At 44.8% G+C, this 16,509-nt stretch overlaps 2 protein-coding genes across 2 annotated transcripts; one reads left to right on the top strand and one right to left on the bottom strand.

Annotated features, from left to right (window-relative positions):
- Positions 1-301: 301 nt before the first annotated feature.
- LOC128472722 (axoneme-associated protein mst101(2)-like) lies at positions 302-2,050 on the bottom strand. Its single transcript, XM_053454655.1, has 3 exons — positions 2,040-2,050; positions 688-1,492; positions 302-505 (listed from the first exon to the last, which is right to left on the bottom strand). The coding sequence occupies exons 1-3, from the start codon at positions 2,048-2,050 to the stop codon at positions 302-304; spliced, it is 1,020 nt and encodes a 339-aa protein (XP_053310630.1).
- A 94-nt stretch (positions 2,051-2,144) lies between these two features.
- Positions 2,145-15,734, top strand: KATNAL2 (katanin catalytic subunit A1 like 2). The gene is made up of 16 exons (XM_053457967.1): positions 2,145-2,201; positions 5,326-5,396; positions 5,800-5,966; positions 6,347-6,392; positions 7,583-7,712; positions 8,113-8,214; positions 8,979-9,077; positions 9,212-9,289; positions 9,536-9,634; positions 10,059-10,122; positions 11,348-11,466; positions 11,763-11,854; positions 12,527-12,637; positions 14,105-14,267; positions 14,905-15,007; positions 15,441-15,734. Exons 1-16 carry the CDS (start codon positions 2,151-2,153, stop codon positions 15,575-15,577), a joined length of 1,632 nt encoding a protein of 543 aa, XP_053313942.1. The 5' UTR covers positions 2,145-2,150; the 3' UTR covers positions 15,578-15,734.
- Positions 15,735-16,509: the final 775 nt, after the last annotated feature.

The raw sequence follows: 16,509 nt of genomic DNA, 5'->3' as shown, positions 1-16,509 counted from the left end.
CAATACTTACCATTGTCGACGGCCAATACCCGGTTCCTTTCTTGTCCAACTCTTCAGGTATCCCTGCTGTCCATGCCCATCGCCATAGTCTACCCTGCCCTCGCCCTCCACTAAACAGAAAGCTCAGGCCGACCGCAAGAGATTACCAGCACCTACTTATTCTCCAGACCGGGTTTGTTTGTCTACTTGATATATTCATCTCAATATGCCATCTATAAAACTGGCTCCCAAATACATGAGTCCCTAATGTATTGTAAAACAGATTAATCCAGTCTCCTATTAACTTTCCCTATCCAGGAATTTAATCATTTTGCCAAATCTCCACCAAATCCTGGACCAGAATATGAATATGAGATCCAATCAATACTGGAATCCAGATTCCGATGGCAAGGCCGGGTCCTTGGGAACAGTCGTGGCTCTTAACCTTAGACGTCTGTACAACGCGGTTGTTGGCAGCGTACCAATCCCCTTTCTCTGACCAGCATTGGGCATAATTCTTTCCGCCCTATGGGCCATAGACGCACACTGTTAGGCCTTATCTCCATTGCCGTGCAAGTAGGCACGTTTCCAGGACGTACAGTGGTCACATGACCATGCAATGCACATGACATTGCTGATTCATAACTTCAGGACTTTGCTTGACCTTGATTCCTATATTTAAATCCCAGACCTACACTTTCTCCTTGCCCTTTGATGGCGTAGCTGGTGGATTCTTGGTGCAGTGTTCTCTTGGTGCAGTTTTCTCTTGGTGCAGTGTTCTCTTGGTGCAGCACTCTCTTGGTGCAGTGTTCTCTTGGAGCAGTTTTCTCTTGGTGCAGCGTTCTCTTGGTGCAGTGTTCTCTTGGTGCAGTGTTCTCTTGGTGCAGCGTTCTCTTGGTGCAGCGTTCTCTTGGTGCAGCGTTCTCTTGGTGCAGCGTTCTCTTGGTGCAGCGTTCTCTTGGTGCAGCGTTCTCTTGGTGCAGCGCTCTCTTGGTGCAGCGCTCTCTTGGTGCAGCGCTCTCTTGGTGCAGCGCTCTCTTGGTGCAGCGTTCTCTTGGTTCGGTGTTCTCTTGGTGCGGTGTTCTCTTGGTGCGGCGTTCTCTTGGTGCGGCGTTCTATTGGTGCGGCGTTCTCTTGGTGCGGCGTTCTATTGGTGCGGTGTTCTCTTGGTGCAGTGTTCTCTTGGTGCAGTGTTCTCTTGGTGCAGCGTTCTCTTGGTGAAGTGTTCTCTTGGTGCGGCGCTCTCTTGGTGCGGTGTTCTCTTGGTGCAGCACTCTCTTGGTGCAGCACTCTCTTGGTGCAGCGTTCTCTTGGTGCAGCATTCTCTTGGTGCAGCGTTCTCTTGGTGCAGCGCTCTCTTGGTGCAGCACTCTCTTGGTGCAGCGTTCTCTTGGTGCGGCGTTCTCTTGGTGCGGCGTTCTCTTGGTGCGGCGCTCTCTTGGTGCGGCGCTCTCTTGGTGCGGTGTTCTCTTGGTGCAGCGCTCTCTTGGTGCAGTGTTCTCTTGGTTCCTGCCTGTTTCAGTGACCACATCTTCTGTCTGCTGATGAGGCTTGGTTCCTGCCCAGTGTGATTTGTTTGCTGACCCGGCTTCGTCCCATGACTTCTCTACTGCCCAGACACCTTCCCTCAGTAACTCAAATAAAGAGAGCCTTCAATACATGTTCCTGAACTACATGTGTGTGTGTGTACGTGTATTTGTAAGTGTGTGTGAGCATGGATTTGTATGTGCATACGTGTTAGCACATATGTGTGAGCATGAATGTGCGTGTGTGAGCATCTATGTGCAACATCAAACTCATTCTGCTGCTTACAACTGCATTTTATTTAAATTTGTTTATTTAGTATATGGCACACAAAAATACTAATTAACCGTATTAATAAAACATGTGTAGAAAAAACTCCGCTGGTTGCTATGACGATTGCTCCATATTAAACACGTTGCCTTAGTATTGCTCCTTACAGACGATACCGTACAACACACACTCCCGATACACTGAGTCTGCCGGCAACTCACTTCTCATTGGTCAGTGTCAGCCCACCTTGATCCCTATTGGCTCACTTAGCTGTCATGCAGCAGAAGGCCGCGCCCGCCGGCTAAACCCCTTTTTCTTTTTTTTGTTTTTCTTTTTCTTTCCAGCATACGATTCTCGTAGCTCTCGGGCTCTGCGGCATGGAGCTCTCCTACCGGGCCGTGAAGGCGGCTTCCCAGAGCAGAGAGGCGGTAAGCTGTGGGGCGGTGTGGGCGCTCGGGGACACCGTGGGCTGGCAGCACCCAATATATACATTGTCTCTGTGCATGCGTGATACAGGTCAGGGTGCATCCCTTCCTTTAAGTATCTAATGGGTGGAAGCGGAAGGGTTAATCCAGCATTTGGCTGTTAGACCATCTTTTGCACCCCCCATTTCTTATGTGAGCTATAAAGGCAATTCTGCACGGAAGGGTTTTTGAGTTTCTCCTGGTTGCTATGGAGATGGCGCATGCGTTCCACCGGCTTCCGGGAGTGCGCACTGCGCATGCTCTGAGCCTCTGACTGGAAGCCGCGCTTGGTTTTGACCTTCGTGCTGAGGTAGTTTTATAGTTCGGAGACGCCTATCGGTTTTACAAAGAGCCGGCTCAGTTCGGTATTTAAGTTACTTTCCCCACATTAAGTATGTATGTGTATATATATATAATATATATGTTAATATTATGAACCCAAAATTCTAATAAAAAAACGTGTTAAGTGATTGTAAGCTCTTTGAGCCGGGCCCCCCTCACCTGTTGTTCCTATAAGTCAAGTTATATACTACTTATTTAGTCCTGTGTACAGCGCTACAGAATCTGATGGCGCTATATATAACAATAATAATAAATGCCGGCAGGAATATTGTGGGCCGTGTCTTGCGTGTTTATCTGTCACGGTACCGGTATTGTTCCCCACCGGTCACTGTAACAGCATTAGGGTATTTGGCAAGTGAGGGTAAGGCCTGGGCTACAGAAGAGAGGGCAGGGGTCCCAATCTCATTGGGGTCTATTCACTAAGTGGAGAGTTGCGTTTGTGCTTCTTGAGTTCGCAAAACATTATGAAGGTCCGGCGTAGGAGCCAGCTCAGCCCTCCGCGCCGGGGATACTTGCCGGTGTCGGCCCCTTTATAACGACTATAATATATTGCGTAGAGTGTAGAGAGAATGCTTTATGGTCTCGCTCCGGGCAGCATTCGGTGGGTTCTTACTGTTTTGTCCTGAGGCCTCGTGAGTCTTTCTCTCACTCCGCGTGGGGTCAGGTAAATGCTGTGCGGGGAAACGAGGCAGCCACGTTTGCCGCTATGGCAACAACAGCCCTTTCATTACCACGATCTGCTTTTGTTACGCGGTTCGGAAGAATAATAGCAGTTTGAAAGTGGAGACTGCTTTATGTACATATATTGTTAGTAATGTGCAGCGCTACGGAACATGATGGCGCTATATAAAACAATTCGTAATAATAATATCACATACACTATATGGACAAAAGTATTGGGACAGCTGACTATTACACCAACAGGGCCTTTGATGACATCACATTCTAAATACACAGACATTAATATGAAGTTGGTGTCCCCCTTTGCGGGTATAACGGCTTCCACTCTTCTGGGAAGGATTTCCACAAGGTTTTGGGGAGTTTCTGTGGGAATTTTTGCCCGTTCATCCAGTAGAGCGTCTGTGAGGTCAGACACTGATGTTGGACGAGACGCCCGGCTCACAATCTCAGTTCCGGTTCATCCCAAAGGTGTTCGATGGGATTGAGGTTCGGGGCTCTGTACGGCCGGTCAAGTTCTTCCGCTCCAACCTCCTCCAAACATTGCCCATATAGTGCATGCGGTTAGGAGATGTGGAAATGACGCTCGGAGGATTACAATTATATCTGAGTATTTAAAGGTAAGAAGCAATGTAACAAAGTTCAAGCAGGGCGCCGGGCTATATAGCGAGAGGCATTAGTGGTCAGACCTCACCTAGAGTACTGGGGGCTGTTCTGGAGACCCCATCTCCAGGGGGATACTGACACATTGGAGAGAGATCTAAGGACTAAACGACTAAAGGATCTCAATATGTCTGGCTTGGGGGAGAGAAGAGGAGAAGTGGGAGAGAAACATTTAAATCCTTAAAGGGGATTAACAAAGTACAGGAGGGAAGTTTATTCAAAGAAGGTGGAATGTTACAGCAAGAGACCAGAATCTAAGACTAAAGACTAAAGAGTCTTGGATGGAATGTAAAGCAGGGTAGATAAGTGGAGCAGCCTCCAAGCAGAGGGGGTAGAGGCTAATACAGTACAGTGAGGGAATTTAAACACGCAGGGCATAGGCATATATGGCTCCTGAATCGAAGACTGTAAATCCCCTTTGGCTTTCCTGCTTTAGATGAGAATGAAGTGCTGTACGCGCTAGTAACGGATCCCTTTCATTAACTTAATCACATTAATAAATATTTTCAATTACTGCAGCCCTCGCAGGTTTAATTGCTTTTTAAATTGGATAATTTTTTTTGTGCATTTTTAGCGTTTTGCTTATTATTTTCGGATAGCAGCAGGGTAGTTCTGTTTAATTACTTCATTGTCACTTAGCTTTTTTTATACAGTTTTATCTTACTTAACATTCAACATTTTATTTATTTTTTTATTTGCATTTTAATAATCGCTGCCGACATAAACTCCGGGCCAATTAAAACCGTCATTACTCTGTAACTAACAATGCAGTATTTAATGTTCCATAAATACGAAAAAAAAAGCGAGTCCCTACTTCCCAACAGCCAAGATGCCAGGGGGCGGAGCTTAGGAGGTAGATTGTCACTCAAACTGGCAGCTCTACTGTCTGTGTGCCTGCGCACTATGCATGGAATGAAATAAGGGGTCCCGGGATTGTGGTCCCAAATCCCACTGACCCACTGAGCTCTACGTCCGTCCCGAAAAGCTGGACAGAGATGGAAGTTTCCGGAGTATAGTGGCAAAACGGGGACTATCCCATGCAAAGCGGGACAGTTGGTAGGCATACTCAGTCCCCTAATCTTCCTAACTGGCTGCTGGTCCCCGCTGCCCACAAAATCAGTGGGGCCGCTCAGCAGGACTATGCTCAAGATCTGGGCTATCCCGCTTTAATTGGGACACTTTGGAGGTATGCAATAGGGTAAGATAACTTAATGGGGAGGAATAATTATATATATTCTGGGTTAACGTGGTCGCTCCAATAGGGTACACGCAAAGAAGGCGTGTAATATATACATAATACTGTTTATATTAATGCAAACAGTGATATAGATTTATTTGGTGTATTAAACGGCGAATAATGCGGGAAATATGAAACATTTTCTAATCTTAACCCTTCCCTTTCCAGGATGAGTTACGGACGGAAGCGAGACGCAAAAACCTCCTTATTCTCATCATGCATTACTTGATGCAGGAAGGGTGGGTAGTTTTATGATCTGTTTGCTTCATAATGGAAGAAAACATTTGGTGGGAATGTCTGCTGGGCCATGAATTATATATATTTTTTCACTTGTTTCCTTTTTTAACTTCTATTTTTTTTTTACATGCCATCTTAATGTCTGATTAGTTTGTCCGGTCCTTATTTGGGACCCAGCTCTCCCTTTGGCCCTTCCCCCCCCAAAGCCCCTCTTTTCTAGGAGGTCAGAATGTTTGCTGGGTATGAGGGGATCGCAGGGTTCTACAGCCCTAAAAGCCCCGATAATGTGTATAGAAACAGCAGGAGATGGCTTTATATATTATTAAAGATTCTATTCATTTATGGCGCCCGAGTGACTTTTTATTATTTCTTATTAACCTGCGCTCCGTGTTATTAAATCTCCAGGTATGTGGATTCCGCAAACGCTTTGGAGCAAGAAACCAAATTAGATCTGAGACGTTTCGAAGTTTGCGACAACATAGATCTGGAGAGCATTTTGCTGGAATACGAAAGCTACTATTACGTTAAGTTTCAGAAGTACCCCAAAGTCACTAAGAGGGCGGCCGACCCAGGTATGAGTTTAAATGACACCAAAAGGCTGCGTAGGTGACGGGTCCGTCTGATTACGTGATAAGGGGACACGCTAACCATCAAATGGGGGATCCCCTCCACTACTGAATCTGACCCTTTACATTTATTCGGTGTCCCCCCCGTAAATGCATGGGGGGGGATTCTGCATAATCTCTCCACCTCAACTATTTGCCATGCTGTACTTACCGGCAGCCGGCTCCAGCGCTATTAATGCAGATTGTATTACATTTTCAAGTCCCCCCAACAACAGTGGATCCCCCGATAAGACCGTTACTGGATGTATAACAAACCCTTGCAGGTTCTCTGTTATCCTTTGAAGTTGGATGGGTTTGTAATGCATGGATTTTTTGTTTTATTTTAGACAGTCGGCTAAACTCTAAACCCCAAAGTGGAGGAAAATTCAGGAGGTAAGCGCACTTTGAGCTAACATTTGTAATTCTGCCTGGTGATTTTACATTACAACTCAGAACTGGGTGGATTTTACCCAGCAGCAGAAAACATCAGACTCGTATTTTAGAATAAGGGGATGTCGGCAAGTATCCCGCTTATTCAATGTGGAAAAATGTTCATGGCTGGTATAGTTTTGAAGATACACGTGAGCGAAGTTTTATTATAAAGGAGTAGAAATGTTAGAACAGGAGGCTATAGTCTAAAACTTGAGGGTCTGAGGCTTAGATGGATTGTAAGGACGTTTTGCTTTACTGAGATGGTGGTAGATAAGTGGAACAACGTCCCAGCAGAAGTGGTAGACATTAATACAGAGAGGGAATGTAAACATGCATGGGATAGGCATACGGCTCCTGAATTTAAGACGAGACCAACGACTGATTAAGGTTTGAGTCTTTACAGCAGGAGAAACGGGCGACTAGACGGGGGCCGAATGGGGCCGATCTGTGGGCAGATTCTATGTTTTTAGCATTATATCAGATAAACTATATGGTAGGGAATCTGGATAGAATTCTCTGCATGGTGGGGTAAATGTATTCCTGATCAGGAGTAAGAAAAGTACAAGGACATCACGGTCTGTGGCGATGCTTGGTAAAGGAATAATACGTTCTGAAGGGACATGTAGTGAAGAAGAAGAAAAATAACAACCTCTATAACATGTGTGATCTGCCAGAGATAAATCCTGATCGCAGCCGCACACCTTACGGATAAATAACAGCCGTAATATAATGTAAGGGGTGCGGCGGAGGAGATTTTACCTGCAAATGAAGTCCCTGGGATTAAATACGAAAGGCAATGCACTCTCTTATATAATGAGATTAAACTGGGATTGGTACAGGGGGTCAGATCCTAAAATCTTCACTATTTTGGGGTCCTGAGACCTGACTTTAATAATCACTGTTTTTAGCATTCTGCATGAATTCCTTTCACTTGGTCTCGTCTTCTGCCACAGGGTGGGGATAATGAGTGAAATAATTGCCCCTTAGCAGTGCTATACGAGTTTTGTTAAGGACCTGCTGGAAGGCATCACCGATTGCCCGTGTATTGCCATGCGTGGGGTCACGATCACATGTATGATTCATTCTCTATTCATCGTGGGTCTGAAGAGCGATTTCACTGCTGTTTCTAAGCTAAAACCTCCGTGTCGCAGAGCAGGCAGTAACTCTTCACAAGGCCTTCCGAGGATCCATCAGCATCACCCGGTGCAGAGACCGCTGTCCAGGTACAACACCAGAACAACGGAGAACGGGAAGACGCCAAGCAGGGAGGGAGCTAAACAGGTGGGTAACACGTCACAGGTGAAGTCCAACGGGGAGAAAAACCCCACTTTAAACATATTAAAGTAGCACAATTGAATAAACCTACCTAACTCTATCAACCTGTAACTAGAACAGTTTAGGGGGGTCTGTTATGTGAATGAACCCAGTCAGAGAGAGGAGTGCAGGGTGCGCATGCGTACTCGAACGTCTCCCCTCCTTCTGGGATCACCAAAGAACCCGTCGAAGTCACAGGTTCAGAAGATGGTTAGGCAGGGTGAGAAGTTAATCCCCAAGTTTAAACGTTTCTGGGAGATTACAGAGAAGAGTAAGGGTGCCTCTAAATTTCTGTAAAGATAAAAATAAGTTAAAGAAATATATTCACGGATATTCCTTTACCTTCCGTAAATTATTTCTGTTGCAGGAAAACGGCAGCGCCGGCTCCTCTGAGACTTCTGAGTTCGGTCTGAATGTTTCATCCATGAACAAGACTGGAAAGAGTGGAGATGGAAGCCATCCAAGACGGGTCAGTAACATGCGGCCGCTCGTAAAATCAGATGACAGTGAAGAGGCTCTTCTATCCTAATTGCTGTTAAATACTATTTTATATCGTAAAATATATATATACTATTTATTATTATTTATTACTGAAAAAGCACAACTCCTTGTGATAAAAATAAACCCAGTAAAAGTTGGGGAATAATTAATGTTTAAAATACGTTGTCCATCCTGATGCTGCTTTTTGCATGTATTTATGATCTAAAATATAGCAGTTACGGTGAAATGGCCTCTGGTTGACTCGGAGATACCAACAGTTTATTCACCGAAGACAGATTTTGAGTTGGGTACGATTGTAGCGAATATTGTGTTTGGCTTTAGTGGACTTTATTCTGCTTTTGTTAACACTCCTGCAAATGGATCAGGCGATCAGTTATCTTATAGCTTGTTCTGTTTGGATGAGACATGAATACAGTTTACGATGACCTCGGCAGAGTTTCAGCATCTATAGGATCCTTCAGCATTCAGTCTTCAAATTGGCCAGAGATAATGTTATAAAGTACCTAAGGTGGATTCTCGTGAACAGGTTATCATACTTTAGTGTCTAAAACCCTGGCTTGTTGCCCATATGCCTACAAGTGCCATAAAAATGTGTTCCGGCAACTCAAACAAAGAACCGGCCACATAGTAACAGCCCGACGACACCTTAATCTCTATGTTTCTTTTATTATTTATGGTGATATCTCTGTAACTGTTCTTATAATCTTTATTCGTTATCATTTAACCCTTCAGGGGCAAATAATTGACTTCCGTAGTATGATTCAAGATGCGATCAAAGGGGCGAGTAATGAAATCTCTTTGAACAGCCTAAATTCCAATCCAGATCCTTCGGTGAGTTCCCTGGGACCGGAAACGTATACCGACTTACCAAATAATTTGGAAGTATTTTAAACTAAAGATAGAAATCTCATCTCGGTACCCACAAAATCTGTTATTTAAATATATCTTTTTTTTCTTCTTCCCAGGAGCGTCTCATCAAACCTGTAAGCGCCTTTGTCGGGGCAAACAGCGAAATGAGAGAGTTGGCCACCGTGATAAGCCGGGTACGACCTTCTATTTCAACCGCATTTACAAGATAAGCTCACACTTTACGTACAGATATATGGCAGTGGATAGAGTGTTCCTAAAAAGACCCATGGGAAAAAAACATTCTCCTTGAGCATAACCCCCAGCTCTGTATAACCCAAAACAACCCTCCCCCCCTGCGCTGTATACTGTAATTCAACCCCCCAGTGCTGTATACAGTAATATAGGTCAGCATTGGCAAAAACCTGTTTTTTTGGTTGCAGGACATTTACCTCCAGAACCCTAACGTGAGGTGGGATGATATAATTGGACTCGATTCAGCCAAGAGGCTGGTGAAGGAGGCCGTGGTGTATCCTATAAGGGTGAGACGTGGCAGGCGGGTCTCATTTTACATCGATTCGAATGTGTGCGATTTTACACAGTTTTTAGATCTGACCTCAAGTTGCATCCCGGCAGACTCAGAGTTGCATCGTGTTTCCATTCAAACAGCGTCACGGCAGTACGGTTAATAGGAACGAGTTCTGCAGAGCTCGTACGGATCGTTTATGATGTTACCGTAGATGATTAAACATTCTATTCTAGAAGAAAACAAGATCGTTCTCGACACTGACGCGTTCCGTATTAACACACAATCCATAATCCAGGCTTCCAACTCTGACTATCCCCAGCCATTTCCAAAGGCTAGCCAAGGGACACTCATTATCAATAATATAAAAATTAGATATATGGAATAGAATTACGTTGCACTTTACCTGCGTCTGATTAATCACTACGTTTTCTCATCAGTATCCGCAGCTATTCACGGGAATTCTCTCGCCCTGGAAGGGACTCTTGCTGTACGGACCCCCGGGTAAATCTCTCGGATGCTTTTGTGGCACCAACATCTACACTGAACAACCTATCAACGTATTTTATATTGTTAGTACCGTATATTCCGGCGTATAAGACGACTGGGCGTATAAGACGACCCCCAACTTTTACAGTCCAAATATAGAGTTTGGACTATACTCGCCGTATAAGACTACCCCTCTACCCAGCGTACAACAACCAGCCAATCACGGCAAGCGATGTACCTTACCGGTGATTTGCTGGTTGATTTGCTGACATATACATACATGCACTGCCCTTACACACACACACACACATATATAATATATATATCTATATATATATATCTACACGTATGCCTGTCCATACATACACATTTATACACTGCCCTCACCACACACCCCTGCCTTTACACACACATGTATATGTATATGTATATATATATATATATATACACACACACACACACACACGTATGTGTATATATATATATATATATATATATATATATATATATACACATATATATATATATATATATATATATATATATATATATATATACACACCAGTATATATATATATATATATATATATATATATATATATATATATATACACACCAGTGTGTGTGTGTGTATATATATATATATATATATATATATACACACCAGTGTGTGTGTGTGTGTGTGTGTGTGTATATATATATATATATATATATATATATATATATATATATATATATTTCTCCCCCCTTTGTCCCTTTCTCCCCATCTCTTACCTTATCTTCTGTCTTCTTTCTTCGATCCAGTTGTGGGAGCCCGATGTCTGGCACTTCAGACCTCGGCTTCCCTGCTCTCTAATCACTACGCGCCGGCTATTGATGCAGGGCGCCGGGACATGACGTCATCCCTGCGCTCGGCATCAATAGCCGGCGCCTAGTGATTAGAGAGCAGGGAAGCCGAGGTCTCAAGTGCCAGACCTCGGGCTTCCCTGCTCCCTCATCACTACGCGCCGGCAATTGATGCCGGGCGCCGGGACATGACGGCATCCCTGCGCTCGGCCTCAATAGTCGGCGCGTAGTGATTAGAGAGATTGGTGGCTTCGTGGGAACCTCCGGCTTGGTAAGTACCCGGCGTATAAGACGACCCCCCACTTTTAAGAAGATTTTTGGGGGTTAAAAAGTCGTCTTATACGCCGGAATATACGGTAATTTTTTTTGTATTGCTTGTATGTCCATCTTGCAGGCACCGGGAAGACGCTGCTTGCGAAAGCCGTGGCCACGGAATGCAACACCACGTTCTTCAACATCTCGGCTTCCACCATCGTAAGCAAGTGGCGAGGAGACTCCGAGAAGCTCGTGCGGGTAGGAGCATTTTTCTAGGAGAAAATAATAATAATGGTTATAAAAAGGACCTTATCTCCATAGCAACCGATTTATGGATCAATTAAGCCAGGATCCTTCCATTGTTTGCCGTGGTGGAAAGATCACTTTCCAAACTTTGCTGTAAAATCACCGTTTATCTATAACCCCCATCGCGTTACGCGAGTTATGAGCGGAGGATTGTCGTTTTATCTCATTTCTGCACGATACAATCTGTACGATGACCTAAAGAACATGACGCTGGACCAATACATTATACGATGTGTCCTTTTGCACAGGTGTTGTTTGAACTTGCCCGATATCACGCTCCCTCCACTATTTTCCTGGATGAACTGGAGTCTGTGATGAGTCAGAGGGGAGCGGGTCCAGGGTGAGTTTGGGATTATTTATTGAACATCATACTTTTTTTTTTTTTTTTTTCTTACAGTCCCTACGTTCAAAGGGTCTGACAAAACTAGAACTGACAGACTAAGATATAACGATGCGTTAGGGAGTGAGGGACCAGTTTGCCAGTTTATAATCTAGAGGTAGATAGATATATAATATATATATATAATATATATACACACCTCTACCACCCATCAGGGGATATTTTGCAAAAGGAATTCCCCAGGTAGGTATAACGTCCCACAATAATTCAAAGGCGAAACAATGTTAGAACGGGAGGCCATAATCTACAACTAGTGGGTCAGATGGAATGGAAGAAGGGTATACTTTACAGTGAGGGGGTATTTAAGTGGAACAGCCTCCCAGCAGAAGTGGTAGAGTCTGATACAGTCAGGAAATTGAAACATGCACGGGATAGACATATGGCTCCTGAATCTAAGACTAGACCAACAACTGATTAAGGTTTGATTCTTTACAGGGGGCTAGACAGAGGCCGAATGGGGCCGATCTGCCGGCAGATTCTGTGTTTACATATCTGGGCATACTTACCTGTAGCAAACCCCGTCGCCCTCGTATGTATATGTAATACCTGCACTCAGACATGGTGGTGAAGCATTTGCTTGCGCAGAAGTCAGCGAGTCTTTGTCCGTTGCAGGGGGGAACACGAGGGAAGCCGGCGGATGAAGACCGAATTACTGGTGCAGATGGACGGCTTGTCCCGATCAGATGATCTTGTATTTGTTTTAGCTGCTTCCAATCTTCCGTGGTAAGAGATCACAGAAAATGCTTTTGTGAATACATATCCGTGATCCTCTAAGCACAGATAAAGATTGTATTTAGAGCGCGGGGCCATCTTGCTTTTGGTTAAAGCATTTAAAGATTAATTGTGAACTCTCTCTCTCCTTTTTGGACGCCCAATAATCTTTCATAAACACGAACCATATGCCAGTATTTAAAACACGCCGTCAGAGTTCATTCTCAAGTTATTTACTACGGTTTAGCTAAGAAGGATTTTAACTTTCAAGTGTAAAGTACTTAAAGCTTCCAGTGGCCCCGTAATCTGATTTAAGTGTAAGTGCGCACGCCACAAACATGGCTGATCTTTCACTGGATAAGTGGAGCTCTGTGTAATCTTTCACGTTATAAATAGACGGCAACATAAAGGATAATGGAAAGTATTTACAAGTTTCAGGTCCTCAGTGATTTAGATTGTAAGCTCCAGTGAGCAAGATCTCCGTACCATCTGTTCCCATGAGTTTAGAACACGGCGGCCAGAGAAGTGAGCGACGCGTCTCCTTTCTTGTGTCCTGCAAAGCATCTTGGGGTAGATTTAATAGCCCCGTGTTCACCCAGGGGCCGCTCCGGAGTGCCGGGTCACCTCCTAGGTCAAGAACGCCAATTACGGTACTTTATAAGCTGTAAAAAAAAAAATGCATGACTTACCTTTGGGGGAAGCTGCAGCTCTAGCGGAATGCCTGCTCATTCCTTTCCCCATCAGTGAAGGCACTTTCTGCGCATGGTGGCTGACGATGCATGATGCGCCATTTAACAACGCTGACAGTGGCCTATACCGTACGAGAAGCCACGATACTAATCCTACGCGGGCACTGAATTACACATCACATAAGCTTGTTTATAACCGTACGATATTCAGTCACTTCCATAGAGAGACACGGAAAGCTTTAGGGGCAAATAATGAAAAGGGTCACTTCTGAAGAAGAGACCTCCGAGGTTCCAAAAGCTTATGAAACTTTTACATATATCTTACTATGTTATGTTAAACTATATTGGTTGATTCATATTATGTGCCCAAGGAATATTAACAGCCAATAGTTTTCATGAATGTTTATGTCATGAGCTTCTGTTGTGGCAACGACCTGCACGAACATTACCAGCCCTGAACTTGTTTCCCTTTCCACCAGCCGTTCATTATTATTATTACACTCTGTAAACTCTTATTACAGACGTTCCCTCGTTAACCCTCGGAGGTGGAATGTCTTGGTCACTTCTCCGGCAGTCAGTGGGTTACTCATATAGACAGAAGTCTATGTGAATCTATACTAGAGCCGTAATTCAGGTTATTTTTCCCAGTTATAGCCTAAAATGGGGAGATATCGGCGAGTGTGTTACCCGCTAGTGATACCCGTACACACACTCTGAAGCTAGTGGGCAGACGGCCCGTAGCGTTCTCCGTTATGTCGCTGAGTTTTGGGGGGGTCCCTTGTGCCCGCAGGGAGCTGGACTACGCTATGTTAAGGCGCCTGGAGAAGAGGATTCTAGTAGACCTGCCCAGCAAAGAGGCCAGACAGGCGATGATCCAGCACTGGCTGCCGCCCGTCAGCAACAGCGGAGGAGTGGAGCTCAGGACCGACCTGGATTACAGCACCCTGGGAGACGTAAGTGCCCCCCCTGCTATTTATTACACCCCACCTTCACTTCAATCCATTGGAAGCCAGGGTAGGACACACATCACAGAACTTACCCGCAGATCGGCCCCCATCGCCCGTAAAGACACAAACCTTAATCAGTCGTTGGTCTCGTCTTAGATTCAGAAGCCGTATGTCTATCCCATGCATGTTTAATACCCTCACTGTATTACCCTCTACCACTTCTGCTGGGAGGCCGTTTCACATATCTACCACTCTCACTGTAAAGTAAAATTTTCTTATGTTCCACCTAAGCCTCTTACCCTCTAGTGTTAGATTCTGGTAACATTTCTGCACTTTACTTAAAACATTTAAATTCTTAAAGGGTGTATAAACTCACAGCAGGAAACAATTACTCTGTTATACTTCGCACATACTGCAGGGGGCAGCACTTTACACACAAAATGCAGCAACATGTGACAGTCATGGGTATATTATAAACTATGGCAGACGCACTAACCCTCCACACACCATTAAAGTTCCTATCCCTTCCCCTCTACTTTATTTATTGCAGCCTTTTCCGGCCCCAAAGCCGTCCTTACGTATAATGTTAATAATTTTCAATAAATTTATACCTGAAAATGTCGACGGGTTTTCCTCCTCGCAGGAGACGGAGGGTTACTCCGGGTCTGACGTTAAACTGGTTTGTAAAGAGGCAGCCATGCGGCCGGTGAGAAAAATCTTTGACGCGCTTGAAAATCACCAGCCGGGTAAGTATTGCCCCGGAGAGGGGTATAAGGAGTTACGTCTGGAAGAATGCGTGGAAAGTACTCTGTGGGTGACTTCAAAAACTGAAAAGAAAAATAGATGCAGAACACGCAGCCATACTGCAGCAATGCCCTCCTCTGACTATTCTTATCACCGATTGGCTGCTTGAAACAGTTGATCACTGGCAGGAAAGTGTCCCTATTAAACTCAATGAGAGCACTTTGCACCCATGTGAATGAACAGACCCTCTCCTGCAGCGTCTCCTGTGCCTGGGAGTGCATCACATGTATGGCGGGGGGCGGGGATGGGGTTTAGGGGCAAATGCTTATAATGGCTGAAATGCCCATTTCTAGTTTTCTATTCATTTCTATTAAACCCATTTCTAGTTTAAGAACTATAGATGTAATAACCGTGCGTTTTTTTCCTCCCCGTTAGATAAGGATCTGCCGGTCATCCGGCTGGACACGGTCACCACCTCTGACTTTTTGGAGGTCTTGGCTCACACCAAGCCGTCGGCCAAGAGTCTGACCCAGAAATACGTGGCCTGGCAGAAGGAATTCGAGTCGGTTTGAGAAGCTCTTTACAAAACCGCGACAACTGCCTTCCGGATGTGTGACGGAGCTCGGACGCGTTACCAAAGAGACCGCGCTGCGCATGGGGTGTAAGGACCAAAGTATTTTTATTTTGAAAGTTAACTTTACTGTGTAAAGCTTTTAAATGAATTAAAAATTCTATTGTTTTTGTTATGCGTAGCATGTGGGCTTTGGGTGGTGTGTGTGTATGTATATATATATATATATATATATATATATATATATATATATATATATATATATATATATAGAGAGTGTGTGTGTGTGGGGTCGTATTGAGGGCGACCTTGCAGCCCTGGCACTTTAAGGCTGGGTATGTGGTTTAATACTCCAAGTGTGGGGCAGCCTACCAAAGAGAAAAAAAACATGCGTTCCTGTGTCTGGTGAAAGACCTCCGGTAAGGGGCCCTCACCCTCCAGTATCCGCTAGTTAGAAGACTAAGGGGTTTGAGCTGAGCTGGCCCTGCACCATGCATAATTCAATGCACAAGGAAAAGATTTTTCACTCATTTAATTCTGCATTATACAGGGCCAGCCAAGCTCTACCTGCAGCAGAGGCTTACAGACGATGGACTTAACTACAGGATTTGCAGCTGCGACGGGGCCCGGGCGACCCCTGCAGCCATTTATTTCTGTCTTCTCGTGCCCCTTCAAAATTGTTAAGAAAAGGGCACTTTCTAAACAATTATGAACCCACACAGAAAGGCCGTCTCCCGGTGGGGTCCTGTTACATCAGTTGACCCTGCTTGCACAGTCAGCGAAGGGAAAAAATGGCACAGACGAGCTGTTTGGGGACACTGACAAGCTGGTGCAAAGATGGCACATGCACGCTGTTTGGGGACACTAAAGCTGCTTGGGGCAAAGGTGGCACTCACAAGCTGAGGAGCTAAGGGCGCACTGTGGGACATGTTT

Source organism: Spea bombifrons, chromosome 1 (assembly GCF_027358695.1).
Source record: "Spea bombifrons isolate aSpeBom1 chromosome 1, aSpeBom1.2.pri, whole genome shotgun sequence".
NCBI classification, from domain to species: Eukaryota; Metazoa; Chordata; class Amphibia; order Anura; family Pelobatidae; genus Spea; species Spea bombifrons.
This window is presented reverse-complemented; position numbering and strand designations above follow the sequence as displayed.

Coding starts and splice junctions, on each gene's coding strand:
- KATNAL2 (XM_053457967.1), top strand. CDS start 2,151: ATGGAGCTCTCCTACCGGGCCGTGAAGGCGGCTTCCCAGAGCAGAGAG. Junction 7,713..8,112: donor GCAGGGAGGGAGCTAAACAG/GTGGGTAACACG, acceptor TTTCTGTTGCAG/GAAAACGGCAGCGCCGGCTC. Junction 11,855..12,526: donor CAGAGGGGAGCGGGTCCAGG/GTGAGTTTGGGA, acceptor TGTCCGTTGCAG/GGGGGAACACGAGGGAAGCC.
- LOC128472722 (XM_053454655.1), bottom strand. Junction 506..687: donor ACCAGCTACGCCATCAAAGG/GCAAGGAGAAAG, acceptor TATGGCCCATAG/GGCGGAAAGAATTATGCCCA.